Consider the following 14,873-nt stretch of genomic DNA (forward strand, 5'->3'; position numbering starts at 1 on the left):
ATTATTCGCTGGAAATCGCCTTCATGCGTTCGTCCCATCCGTCTGTTTTCCCTGTGGGTCGCAGCGCGTTTCCTGAGGGCTGATGCCTCGTTCGCCTCACATCTGAGCAGCCAGGCTGACTAGGCGGCCCCCAAGATATACGAAAAAAAAAAAGAAACCCCCAGAGGGTATGAGTACAAGCTGTCCTGCTGAACCTCTAGTGATTTCACCATTGCTTTACTGCAGCGCACACACACATACACTTGAACCAAAGACAGGAGGCAAGAATAGGTGATGCTCTCCTTTGGCAACACAAACATATTTGGACAGCTCTCCCTGTGGACTGCTCCTAGTAATCCATAAGAGTGAATGAAAGGAAAGGTGAATAGTCAGACGTGAAGACACCAGAGGGAAGAAACGAGTAAAAGTCCCAGAGCCAGGGGCAGACTCAACTTCCCAAGAAGGACACATGATCCTGGATGCCCCACAAATAAAACAAAACACAACGACACGATCGCACGCATTGAAAACAGCTTGAATTATCACCGGGGACAAATATTTGACATTACTTCCCTATTGTCTGATCCCTGCACAGCCTAAAGGAGGATTTGCCCTGGATTAGAGCCCACCGGAGTCTGAGGGGAAGGGGGGGTCGGGGTGCTTCAGCAACTTCCTCTGTTTCTTCTCAAAGGCTTTTGTTTTTATGATGAATTTTTTATCAGTTCAGCTCAATGTGCCAAATGAGCCTCGAGTGAACAATAGCATAAAACCCTAGGACATACAGGATACCCCTATTACAAATAAAGACACAATTCTGGTAATTGAGAGAGGAAGTGATATTGTCTCTGCTCGTTTTCAAGGACCATAAAATAGAGGAGGCACAACTCGCTTACTATCTTTCCTGCATCTCTTAAGGGATCTTTTTTTTTTATGCCCTTACAGGTGCGTCTGCATAATTTACAACATCTAAAAAATTTTTTTGGGCAGCGAAACCCCTTTTTTATTATTTTGATTTATTGCACAGAACATGAATAGTTCAAGCTATTATTCTTGGTGATTTTCTATGATTATAGCATAGATGTGATGGAAACGATTAGTTTCCTGAATGTTTGACTACTATAAAGATAAATGACCTTAAATTTGTCTAGTTCTAGGAAACTGGGTTAGCCATAAAGGGTTATTGCTGAAGAAGCTGGCTTTGAAAGCTTGATTTGCATTGTCAAACAAAAAAAGGAATTTCAACCTGTTTTTCAAGGTTTAATTTATTTCGTAACTGCAATCATTGCAACTTGTACTATTTTTGTGTAATTTATATATTTATATATACATCCTCATCTCGCGAGCTTTCAAGGTTTCACTCGCAGATCAGTATGGAGACTCTTCGTTAAAGAAAATTTGGAGCCGTTCACCAAACGAACGTCCAATCAGCGTTGGCTTTGAGGCGGGTTGAGGTGTGACGCAACGAGAAGCGCGACAGTTCTGTCTAAAGAACATGGCGGCTTCAGCCGATGAAGCTAGCGTTAGCGTGGCTATCGAGCAAGTTTTATCGGAATTACAGAGTATTTCTTCACTGAAAGAAGAGCAAAACACTGCTCTGGAGGCTTTTATCAGAGGAAAAGATGTTTTTGCTCTTCTCCCGACTGGTTTCGGCAAGAGTAGCCTGGCTTGTGGTTGTGTTTTCGTCGTCGCTCTGTTAGTACGTCATATGCTTCGTTGATCTGATTGGTTTATTTGGCCCGTCTATCACCAACATAGGCCAATCAGCTAACCAGTATTTTCGCCCCTTCCCAAAATTACTTCAACAGAAGGTTTCCGGATGGATATGCGGAGCAAATCCATCTAGCGGAGTCACCTTATTGGTTCTCTGATTTGAGCATAGTTTTTTTTTGGGTTCCTCTATCCATCTCGCATTTTATCGTATCAATTTACTTGGCCTGATACTTGGTCTAAAAGTTACAATCCTTATAACTGTATTAGTACATTTTCTGAGACTTCCAGGTTCTGCTCTTTCTGCATACAATTTAGTTTTTTTATTGAAACTGGTTCTAACACCATTCAATATCTTGATTCTCACATACATCTATATGCTGATGACTCTCTGATCTATGCTTAAGGTTTTTACCTTTTTATTAGAGTACTGTATTTTTGAAGGCTAGCTTTTATAATGTCCATTCTGTTTTGTCCAGTTTATAATTAAGTTTGAAATACATGTAAAACACAAATCATTGTGTTTTATATAAATCCACTAAAAGTTGAGTGCCCTTTCAAAAGTATTTTGTCATAACAGAAAAATCTGCCTTAAAACCCACAGAAATCTTAAAGCTCTGCTTCCACACCTGCAAGCAGCAAGAAGGAATAAAAAACACAAAAAAACGAGCCATGACAAAGGAAAGGGTCTCATATATATACTTTCGATGTATACATATATCGTAAGCAAAAACTATGAATATTACACAATGTTACCCAGAGCTATACATGGCTGAAACTGCAGCTTACTGTAGTTCTAAGCATAACTGTATCCATAAACAACTGGATTCAAAGACCTGTGGTGTATATATATGAGTGTGTTTGTGTATATAAGGTATATAAAGCTCCTTTGGCAGGAAGATATGCTCAATAGCAGGTGTGAGGGGCCCCAGACCCACCCCAAAGGTTCCAGAGCTTACACTCATAAAAACAACTCATTTGAATAATTCAATTTAATTAATGGCCTTTAATGGCTCGACCAAATCCTCATTTATTTGTATGTTGTAAGTTTTTATTTTTGCTTAATCCATTGAATATTCCTTGCTGACCGGACTTTTCCTTTAGTTCTATATAAATACAGCCTAACAGATAACTTCTGATTAAAATGACCATGCTTCTAATTTTTGATTGATGTCTTAGGCCCCGTCCACACGAAGTCAAAACGAACACGAAACGCTAATATTTTCCAGAACGTTTGTTGTAAAGACGGAGACGTAAAATAAATGTGAGCGTTCACACGAATGCATGAAAACGCTGCAAAATGTATGCCAGGCCTGTAAGTGGCGCTATGGTGCCAAAGCAAAAATAGGCGACGAAATGTTGGGCATGCGCACTAATATTTATACATGGTTGCCCTGCGGGTCCATTTTCGTGGTTCAGTCAAATTCAGGTGCTGAACTATGTCGTCGATGTGGCTCTGTTCTTCCTGGAGATATTCCAGAAGAAGAAGATTCTGTTGTAAGCCCGACAGCAGGGTGAGTAGCATGAGCAGCAACCATTCAACACAGTACGGCGCCATTGTTGTTGTGATACTGTGTCGCGCATGCGTGTTTAGAGGCGACGCTATGACGCATGCGTGTAAGAAAAAAAATGCGGTTAGAGCTTAAAGATGGAAACGAGAAAACGGCGTTTCGAAATCTTCCCACTCTGAAGGCTGAATAAAAAAAAGATCGTTTACAGACCCCCGAAACGCCGGCTTCGTATGGATGAGAGGCTGGTTTGGTGAAAAATTTGTGCGTTTAGGCCAGGGTTCGGCTTCGTGTGGACGGGGCCTTAAAGTCTGCTTTAAAACATCTACATCACAAACCCGGGGGTTATTAATCAAAGCTGCAGCGATCGTTTTGACTGGTTTTCTATTATTTACTCACCAATGTCCCTTGTATTCATCAATGAACTGGCCCTTATTATATTTTCACAGAAAAACTTAAAGGCAGCTTCTTTATTCAAGAGAACTCCTTCATGTCTTCAATTAAGACTTAATGCCCATAACAAAGGTTGGTGTCCAAGTTCTTTCACTTTAATTACTTTCCAGTCTTTTCTGCTCCAGTCTCTGTTTCCAATCACCTCTTTCTAAAGTTTCTTTACAAACAGTCATTACACTTATTTTTAGCCACCTAATTTAAGTCTGTGACAATGTTTGGTGTACTTGAGTAAATTCTGGTCTTTCTGTTTTGGTAAAATATTTCTCACGATTGTCGTTGCTCCTTTGTTCTGTTGGTTTTATGTATTTTTCTTTTATCATGCCTTTTGATCTTTTCTGTCACTCTTATGATAATTCATTCTCAATCAATCCATTTGACGATATAAAAGCCTACTTTTTGTTCCAAAATCAATTACCTTTTCAATTACATTTTTACAGAAGTGCACCTCTATCTATCACTAAAGCAGGAATTAGTGCAAGAGGGGGAAAAAAAAGAGCTCTGTCAAAAAAAGGGAGTGGCGTGCCTGTGGACTGTGGGATTCAAAGCTCCTCTCTCCAGGTATATATATATACAGGTATATTTATAATCCTTAGCTGTCGCTCTCCAGAAGAGCAAATCAAAGCCAGTAAAACATAACTGCCATAAATAAATGAATAGATGAGCAACAGCCCTGGACTGGAGGGATTCACCTAGCAATCACCCACATCAGATCAGATCAATGCTCATGGAAATTTCATGAAGCCTAGAATCCACACCGCTTCATATTTCACTATAATAACCCACAGAGCCGCAGGGGGAGTTCGAAAGGAGGGGGGGGGGGGGGGGGGGGGGGGGGGGAGGAAAGAAAGCTATGATGTGTGTGTTTGTGGTGGTGGTGTGGGGGGGGTAGTGAGGGTGATCGTATGGTGCATAAGGAGAAGGTGGGAGGATAATTGAGAGATCGTAGCGGTGAAGTTGTCCTGGAAACAGAAAAGTCGGCGTCCGGTCGCCCCGCCTCCGCCTTCTTGCTCGTGTCACAGCTCTGTGTTCGCTGGGAGCGAGCGGGCTGGCTAGTTGCAGGGTTAGGTAATTGGCTCTGAGGCTTGATGTTAACACCTTAACAGGCCCTCAGACGGGGGGGGGGGGGGCAAGGAGCTGATCATATCACAACCCTCTGTTTCTCCCTCTCCTCCCCTCCCTGTCCTTCCCTCCCCTCTGCAGTCTCCCGTGCTCAGGTGTGATCTCATAAGCGCTGCTTGGCGATCGATGCCGCCAGTGGCAGGGGGTTCAATAGCCCTGAATTACGGCTTCATTTCTGCCCCCATCCCCTCCCTCCTTTCCTCCTCCTCTTCACACAGATGAGGGCTGCCCACTAACACCCCGCCACCTTCTCCCACACACACACACCAAACACCCCCCACCTACTACTCACCATCCAGATCAATACCTTACAATCTAATTTTTATCCATTTTTCCATAAACCCTGAGATTGCGTTTATTTGCAGATTCCGACAAGCTAAATAAAGCATCGCTTGAACATGTCAGGGAGACTAATGCATGGCTGGAAATTCATACAGAGAAAACAGATGAGTGGAGCTTTTCGCTCTTAAAGGAAAGGAGAGGCTGAGAGGGAGAGGCGGTGGGGGGGGGGGAGAAAGGTAGGAAAAGATGGAGATTCTACAAATCAATGGAGGTGAGGACGCTGCTAGAACGTAAGCCCTAATTATCTGTTGCAAAAAGTGCATGTCGACAGTTAACAATACCTGACAGCTAGGAGCCTCACAGGGAGAATGCAAATTGAAAAAAAAATCCAGATAGAAACTGTGCGCTTGAATTAAGACATAAGGAAAAAAAAAAAGTAAGAATCCGCTCCCTCTGGTGACGGCTGCTCATTTTCAGCAGGGTATAAAATAATCTATATCCAAATTCATTTACATCATCATCATCGTGGAGCAGATGTTCCTGTAATAAGAAGGCAGCATGCTAAAGAGGGAAGACAAGCCACATGGTGCAGAAAATTAATCTCAATCTCAAATAGAGGTGTGAATTTCCTTGCAGTTAGGACTTGGAATGTATGCAGCTTCCTCAGCTGGCCTTTTTTTTTCTCCCCCCCCCCCCCCCCAGCAGCTGTAAGACTGGGTCGGTTTAATCAAGAGCAGGCATCCACCCAAGCTCAATAAAAAGGCAGCATTCACAAATAGGAGCAAGGCAAGTAATTGACCAGCTCGTGGTCGAACCCAAGCTTTTATTGCCAGATGACACCATGCTGCATCCGTGCATCGTCAATGTGCTCATACCCATCTGTGGTGGTGGTGGGGGGGGGGTGCACGGGTTTATATGTTCATCTGTAGGATATAAGCTTTACCTTTGCATAAAAAATAAAATCCTGCATATTTGCAAATGAAAAAGTTGCAACACTTTCAACCGGCCGGGTTGGATTGCAAACTTTTTCTCTACGTTTCTTTGAGAAAATGCACATTTACCAGGTTACATCAATTCAATTCAGTTTATTTCTATGGCACCAATTCACAACACATGTCATCTCAAGGCACTTTACAGTTCACCAGATCATCCAGTCAGATTGATACAAAGTTTTCTATCTAAGGAAAACCAGCTGATTGCATCGACTCATTGACTCAAATGCAATCCCTCACACTAAGCATGCTTGTAGCGACAGTGGAGAGGAAAAACTCCCTCAGTGTGAGCGGCCATCTGCCGAACATCAATAAATGTAATGTATTTATTTGTAAATCAGTGTAATATAAAGATTCCAAATAAGATGATGGTTGAAAAGGAAATCCAGGAAGTGTTCCTGCTTCTCAAAAAGGGGAAGACATCATCAACGATGAGTCTGATAAAATCAACTGTTCAGCCTGTATGTTAAATACTCAACTCAAACTTTATTTATAAAGCAAATTTAACCCAACCGGGGTTTACCAAAGTGCTGTAAAGATATCACAGTTGCATGAAATAAGGTAAAAGCTTAAAAGCTAAAATTAACATAAACACAATGCAATAAAATAATCTAACAGAGAGGAAAAGGGAAAATACTAACAGAGAAAAACTGTGATGTCAGGTCAGACTGATCAGAAAAAGGACGGAGCTAAAGAAAGAGCCTCCCATCCTTTGAGAAATCCATTATTAAGGCATAAAAGTCTTAAGCAGATGCAGGGCTGGTTCAAGCCTCCATGGGGCCCAAAGCTAAATGTAATTTTGGGGCCCTCTATTTCTGCACCGAGTCAAACCCAGAGAATCTTTATCATCCCTAAGATGAAATTCTCCTTGGACGCAAGTCAAATTATTTACACACCTACTATAACTTCACTGCAGCTCCACCAGCGCTGTTTACTGTCTGCTATTTGTAAGCATAAATCAAATTCATCAATTATTTATACTAAAAGTTTCATGTAGTTTAAACTTTTTGGTTCCACCTGAAACAGGATTGTGCAAAAATATCCTGTAGTGCAAGAAAAAAAGAAAATAAACACTACTAAATTCAACTGTACAAAAATTGAATGAGCAATAAAACATACAAGCTTATCTGTGTGTCAATCTGACCTCAAGACCATTTTTCAAAATAGTAAATGTAGTTGTAAGGACTTCAACATGATTACAGATAATTCAATATAAAACAATGCATAATCTAATCTGTTATTGCTGCTATATTTATATAGACACCCTTCAGCCTGGTCAGACTGTGTTAAAGAGCCACTACAGAAGGCGGGGCTAACAGGGTCAGCATCATCAGATTTAAACCAATCAGATAATGACGCCTGTGATGCAAAACTCCAAAGGAAGCTCTCTGTTTTTGTAATTTTGTAATCCGTGAAACGTTTCAAGCCGAAAACGGCAGATAAATCCTCTTTAAAAAAAATAAACCCTAAATGTTGAAGTTATTAAAGTTTAGGTAAATAAATCTGATTTTGAGTAATTTTGCAAATAAAAACTGGGAATGAAATCACTACTTAAATGCACAAAAACCAAGAGGCTCAGAGTTGAATGATTTTATATTTCATTCATAAAAAAAAGTTGCCAGTATTTTTCGTCATATGAAATCCCACTAAACACACTGATGTTCGAAGATTTCCAGGGGACAGAATAGGAAAATTTTGAAGAAATAGGGATGCTTTTGAGAGAATCACAACTTCAGACATTATCTGTGCTTCCCAACATGCTTTGTTTCAAACAACAGCCACCTGACCCACTCAGCTTTACTCCATAAAACCAACACAGAGCTCAGATTTTTAAGCTCTGCAGAGACAGGAAAAGATGTCAGCAGCAGCTGGTTTAAATTCCCTTCTTGACTTTTGTCTTTTTTCCTCTCGCTGTCCCTGACTGATGTTTCCACCGCACCTTATCTGCACTCATTGCTGAAAAACCACCCCTAATGTTTGTGCGCGTGTGCGCGACGTGCGTCAGCGCCAGCCTTTAATGTGAGCCAGCAGAGCCTTTTAATATCAGCAGCGGCTGTGGAGGAAGCGGCGCGCAGACAAGGTTGCATACTGAGGAGGGAGGGGGATTGCCTTTTCAACGACACTAGTGATTTATCAACTCCCCCGATCTAAGGCCGGTATTCCGGCCCCCGCACACAAGAACAGGTGCTCGCTCTGTTCCTGCTGGTGGAGCATTATCACTTTATATTGCATGGAGAAAAGAAAAGAGAGAGCTTCTCTGATGAATGTTGCAACGACCCAGTAAAGAGGTGATACACAAGCCAACATGGAGATGCATCTGTACCCAGAGGAGGAGGTGAAGAGGGGGGGGGGAGCAATGACCTGATAATAAGAGAGGGGGATTAGGGAGAGCTCTCAGCCCCAGAGGTGGGTAAGGCAGAGGGCAGAGAGTGGAACAGAAGAGGGATAAGGGGATAAAACGACAGCAGAAGAGCAGAGACTGAAAAAAAACCAACAACATTCTTTTATTCTTATCAGCGCATAGCTTAATTGCCTTTGATGATTCTAATTGGAGCTTTTTGGAAGTCTAATGGCGGAGGCGTCCTAAGAGACGGCAGGACACACATTACTGTAATAGCTTCTCAACGGATCTCCTCTGCACTCAAAGTTCCCTGCTCGTCCAGTCTGTCCAGAACGACAGCCCAGTTCTAGTCCAGCTGTTGGCGACTACCTCGTAGAGTATCGACGATCAAGCCGCAAGGAAAGACAGCAACGACAAAAAAAACACAAAGGAAGGGTTACCGGGGTAGTATGTTTGCAAAGCAGCGGTAGCAGCAGTATTGGGTATGTGTTGACTTAATTAGGTCTGTGAGCTGCTCGCTTTCCTCTCCTCAGCAGAAGTTGATTAGCAATGCCAGCTGTCCCCAATGTAATTCAGAGCGTGCGCGTGAGCGTGCACGAGTAATATACGAGTGCATGCAAGTCTGATACTGCTGGGCTGTGTTGATGTGTGTTTATGCGTGTGCTGTAGCAGCCAGCTGCCACACGGCGCTGCCAATCCTCTATGATTAGTACCCACTGGCAACTGGGCTCAAACTGGTGCCAAACAGACCCAGGAGGGTAACATAGCCCACGGTTATCCTCCTCTTTCATGTCCACTGCTTCTTTTCTCTTTCCTCACACCCTTTTTTTTTTTTGTTTCTCCATCGTACGTCTCTGGCTCTCATTCCCGATGCTAAACAGGAGCAGGTTCCTTCTGCCTCATGGGAAGGGGAACAATACAAAAGGTGCAGAAAGCAGCAGAGAGGATGAACAGCGGTGGCTAAAAGGAAGCGTGGCTAAAAGTAGGTCTGGGATCTACTGTAAGCCTCCCCGCGGTTGACTGTGAAGAGGCTGGTGCTTGGCAGGCAGCTTTGCGACCTCTCACCTGTTGAGATTTCTCTGTGAACCTCGGTAGAAGCCAAAAAGATGACGAGAGCCAAAAAACGCACAATGGAAAAAATGAATGGAGCTCGTCTGCCTGGCTGTGTGTTTCCTGGACGGGGTCGCCTTTTACAGTCGCCTTTTGCATCTCTATTTCTGTCTCCTTGAACCCCAGTCAGCCTCAGCAGATGGCCGCTCACACTGAGCCTGGTTCTGCTGGAGGTTTCTTCCTGTTAAAAGGGAGTTTTTCCTCTCCACTGTCGCTACAAGCATGCTTAGTTTGAGGGATTGCCTCACAGTCGATGCAATCAACTAGTTTTCCTTAGATAGAAAACTTTGAATAAATTTGATCTGGTGAACTGTAAAGTGCCTTGAGATGATATGTGTTGTAAATAAATAAAAAGTGCGCAAAGTATGTAATTGGTTGTTCGCCGAACGCAGAGTATCTGCAAGGCTGCGTTTCTAAAAACACTCTTCAGTGTGGATGTCATCACAGAGGGAATTGCAGAGTTTTTCCAAATGAGCTCAGAGGAAGTAAGAGATGCAAGAAACTCAAAAAGGAAAGTGTTTGCAGTTCATCAAAGCTGAGACTGAGAGAGAGCAAGACTTTCAGCGGATAATAGGAAGGCTGAACTACATGTGAGTATAAAAGATTGGCCACTCTAGACAGAGGGGAAAAGGGGACCAGTACCCATGCTGGATTGGTCCTTCCTCCTGTTATGGCCCCTTTACCAAAGACATGATACAAAATCAATTTATGACAAATTATCTGCTAGAACAGAAATATCAACTGATAGGACCCTTGAAACAATTTAATTACAAATCTTTTCTTTTTAGTTTATCAATGATCTAAAAATTGAGTTGTCGCACTTTTAGCTCCAGTCATATTAAGATAGGATCACAGTTTTTAATCTGTTGAGCAGTAACTGGCTTCTAGTCTCACTTCATAGATGAAATTATTAACTTTTGCCATTTTTTCCCCTTATTCTTTTGTTCGGTGCCCAAAAGAAATAACTCTGGCCGTACCATGGCCCCTCCTGATCTAGAACCACCACTGGCACACACTTTTTTTAGCCTTCCACTTCCGTCAGTCAAAAAACATACCGGAAGTGCACTGATCCTTTAATAAAAACCAAATGAATAAATGTTTTAGATCTTTTTATGCCGTTTCCCCTACATTACATCTTCTCCAATGTTGTTTATGAGAGGAAGACTAAGAATAAACTTCTAAAGGTAAATAAAGGTCATGTGACTTGAAATTTTAAAGTATTTTTGCAAGTAACCTACTTTGGTTGCATAAAATGTTTTTATGACAAATTATGGCGTTCTGCTGGTGTAGTATCTGTTATCTAAGCCAAAGCAATGAAGGCGGGCGAGTGTGAAACTCTCGGTGAAGTTTACGGGGAAAAACAGAGAAGAACAAGATCAAATGTGAAAAGATGTTTGATTTCAAGAGGGAGAAAACTAGAGCTACTCATGGAAACCAGTCTGACCATTGGAGTCACTAAAGCTGGTGCTAAAGCTCAGGAAGCAGTTGGACGTCTCTGCAAAGATGCAGAGCTAGATTAGCATGCTAGCTAATATTGCTACTGGTGTTAGCAATGCTTTTAAGCCCTATCCTTCCAGCTGTTTATTTTAGCATTACAATGCGGTCATATTTAGTCTCTGCATCAATCGCCACACCCTGGCTTTCCAGTAGTTCAGAGGTTCTGCCAATAGATGGCGCCACATCTGTTAATTTCAGCTCATGGCACCTTGTGCTGAGGTTCTATTTAGGCTCAAAAACAGGATGGACGCTTGGAGTTTATAGCCTTATTTTCTCATAATCAACAGGATTTTGGTCTTTTTTATAGGTATATAACATGACCATGTACATTAATTGTTATTGCAGTAATAAAAACAGACAAAGCTTTAAAGAAAACAAAGATGGAAAATTAGCCACACATTTCTGATGGGATCATCTTTGGCCTTTATGCATTTTGTTCCTCCTGGGCTCTCCTGTATGCACCTACTGTAAACCCACACAGCTCTGTGTTTTGCACAGCTTTGGCTTAGCAGAGGCAGCTGGGCCATCTGCTCCATTCTTAGTAATGCATTTATACTTTTCAGCACATGTGTGTGCATCTCGAGTACATATGCACAAAGACAGGAAAGCATCCAATTGTAGCCAGTCCCCTTAAATCCACAAACAGCTCTGGTTGTGACTGATGGATCGTGTTTTGCACCGTAATTAGGACACAAGATGTAGAAAAATGCGCGGTGACTTGCACGCTCTCACTCACTTATGATTTTGTCAGATGTTGGCAATTCCAGTTGGGGCTTAGAGCCTAAGTCTATCACTGGCTGAGATTACAGGCAGATTTATGTGATTCGCCGGCTCCCCAGAGGACCTGCGGCCTCACAGTGGTTAATCATCACTTCACATTTATTCTTTCAACTCTTCTCTCACCACACAGCTATACTTTCGGTGATTTGCACCACTGCGGAAAAAAAAGTTGCTCCTTCACTCCAGGAAACTTCCTTTTTTTTTTTTTTTACTAAATGCTGCCTTCGACAGGAGGGTTAATTCTCGATAATCCCACCAATCAAAAGGTTAAACCTCCCCCCTGACCTTTACTTGCTTCATAAAAGGGGGACTACAGTATTCCTTTTTCCGTCAGATCAGCAAGCTTTTTCACTGAATTATCGAGTCGTGTTATTGAACTTTAAATTGTCTCGCATGCACGTTTTTTTTTTCTCTCAGCACATGAAATGCACAAGCTCGACACTTTCAGCAGATACAGCAGAAGTGTGTCTAAATAAACCAGAGTGGCAACTCTGCTCATCTGATTATTACTTTTTTTTTTTTTACACCACAGGTGAAACCATAAAATATGGAAGAGGATTAGGGCCACTGAAAAAAAAAAAGTTAACTGATTTTTACATTTCATTTCAGTTTAATATGGGAAAAAAAGTCAGAATTTTGACTTTTTTCTCAGAATTCTGACTTTAATCTCAGAATTTTGACAGCTAATGAACATGTTAGCATCAAGCCATAGCCATGTCTTTTTTAGAGACTAGCTCTCTTGTTTTAATGACCACTCGGGCACGTAAAAAGTTGCCTAATTCTGTCTTTTTTCATCTCTTCCTTCATGGTGCCCATCTACATTAGGATCCAAAATTCTGAGAAAAGTCAGAATTCTGAGATTAAAGTCAGAATTCTGAGAAAAAAGTCAGAATTCTGAGATTAAAGTCAGAATTCTGGGAAAAAAGTCAGAATTCTGAGAAAAAAGTCAGAATTCTGAGATTAAAGTCAGGATTCTAAGATTAAAGTCAGAATTCTTAGAAAAAAGTCAGAATTCTGAGATTAAAGTCAGAATTCTGAGAAAAAAGTCAGAATTCTGAGAAAAAAGTCAGAATTCTGAGATTAAAGTCAGAATTCTTAGAAAAAAGTCAGAAATCTAAGATTAAAGTCAGAATTCTGAGAAAAAAGTCAGAATTCTGAGAAAAAAGTCAGAATTCTGAGATTAAAGTCAGAATTCTAAGATTAAAGTCAGAATTCTTAGAAAAAAGTCAGAATTCTGAGATTAAAGTCAGAATTCTGAGAAAAAAGTCAGAATTCTGAGAAAAAAGTCAGAATTCTGAGATTAAAGTCAGAATTCTGAGAAAAAAGTCAGAATTCTGAGATTAAAGTCAGAATTCTGAGAAAAAAGTCAGAATTCTGAGAAAAAAGTCAGAATTCTGAGATTAAAGTCAGGATTCTAAGATTAAAGTCAGAATTCTTAGAAAAAAGTCAGAATTCTGAGATTAAAGTCAGAATTCTGAGAAAAAAGTCAGAATTCTGAGAAAAAAGTCAGAATTCTGAGATTAAAGTCAGAATTCTTAGAAAAAAGTCAGAAATCTAAGATTAAAGTCAGAATTCTGAGAAAAAAGTCAGAATTCTGAGAAAATAGTCAGAATTCTGAGATTAAAGTCAGGATTCTAAGATTAAAGTCAGAATTCTTAGAAAAAAGTCAGAATTCTGAGAAAAAAGTCAGAATTCTGAGAAAAAAGTCAGAATTCTGAGATTAAAGTCAGGATTCTAAGATTAAAGTCAGAATTCTTAGAAAAAAGTCAGAATTCTGAGATTAAAGTCAGAATTCTGAGAAAAAAGTCAGAATTCTGAGAAAAAAGTCAGAATTCTGAGATTAAAGTCAGAATTCTTAGAAAAAAGTCAGAAATCTAAGATTAAAGTCAGAATTCTGAGAAAAAAGTCAGAATTCTGAGAAAAAAGTCAGAATTCTGAGATTAAAGTCAGGATTCTAAGATTAAAGTCAGGATTCTAAGATTAAAGTCAGAATTCTTAGAAAAAAGTCAGAAATCTAAGATTAAAGTCAGAATTCTGAGAAAAAAGTCAGAATTCTGAGAAAAAAGTCAGAATTCTGAGATTAAAGTCAGGATTCTAAGATTAAAGTCAGGATTCTAAGATTAAAGTCAGAATTCTAAGATTAAAGTCAGAATTCTTAGAAAAAAGTCAGAAATCTAAGATTAAAGTCAGAATTCTGAGAAAAAAGTCAGAATTCTGAGAAAAAAGTCAGAATTCTGAGATCAAAGTCAGAATTTTTAGAAAAAAGTTAGAATTCTGAGATTAAAGTCAGAAAAGCCATAAAATGTAAAAATCAGTTAACCTTTTCTTTTTTCAGTGGCCCTAATCCTCTTCCGTAATAAAAGGCAGGATGAGTGCGTTATGACACTGATGTGCGATGCTACCTGTGTAGATGAAGCGTCCAGGTGTGCCTTTGCAGAACTGCTTGGATTTGTAGGACAGCGTGACTTCCACCACCCCTGGGATGTGCCTGGGCGGAGTCTGCACACGGATGGCGTGCGGAGTGATCAGCTGCAGAGAGGCGGAATGGAGGCGGATTAATGAAATGAAACTTCATATCCTACCAGGCGCTCCTGGGAGAACTCTAGGATCGTTCGAGCCTCTCTTGCTTTCCAGCTTTTTTTTTTTGTATAATAAGCCTGAAAACGATGCGTTAGCTGCAAAGCCCTCAGGTGGCGTCGTAGCCTGAGGCAATGTCACTGTGAGGCTTAGGACGGTTATCAGCACTGACATGGGCTGTGTAATCAAGATTCAAAAGCTGCGATGTGTTTATGAATAAAACACACCTATTGAACAGCATAAGCAAGTGTAAAATAAGCCCGTCTCTGCGTCTGTCAGCTGGAGCCATCTAGCTGCTGTTAGCCACATAAAAAGGCTCATTTAGCGCGGCTTGCATTGTACGCAGGTGTGGAAAATGAAGGGTGTTTGAAGAAAACTGTATGAAAACACAGAGCAGACCTCGTTGAGGGCCAGTTTTCTGCTGCAGCTTGCACTTAGAAGCAGCACTTTAAGTATGTGGATGCATGTGTGCGTTGCTCTTAAGCGTCCCTTTCATTCCTCACTTAGCTCACTTTTCATTCCACCATT

General features: G+C 41.0%; 1 protein-coding gene across 7 annotated transcripts in view; it reads right to left on the reverse strand.

Annotated features, from left to right (window-relative positions):
* ebf1a (EBF transcription factor 1a) overlaps positions 1-14,873 on the reverse strand; it is a 121,781-nt gene that overhangs the window by 36,437 nt on the left and 70,471 nt on the right. For all 7 annotated transcript variants that reach the window (XM_038281232.1, XM_038281229.1, XM_038281228.1 and 4 more), the window contains exon 10: positions 14,171-14,297. In XM_038281232.1, the coding sequence (XP_038137160.1) occupies positions 14,171-14,297 (127 nt within the window). The remainder of the gene's footprint in view (positions 1-14,170; positions 14,298-14,873) is intronic.

The sequence above is a fragment of the Cyprinodon tularosa genome, unplaced genomic scaffold, assembly GCF_016077235.1.
Source record: "Cyprinodon tularosa strain WSP-4 unplaced genomic scaffold, ASM1607723v1 ctg169, whole genome shotgun sequence".
Lineage (NCBI taxonomy): Eukaryota > Metazoa > Chordata > Actinopteri > Cyprinodontiformes > Cyprinodontidae > Cyprinodon > Cyprinodon tularosa.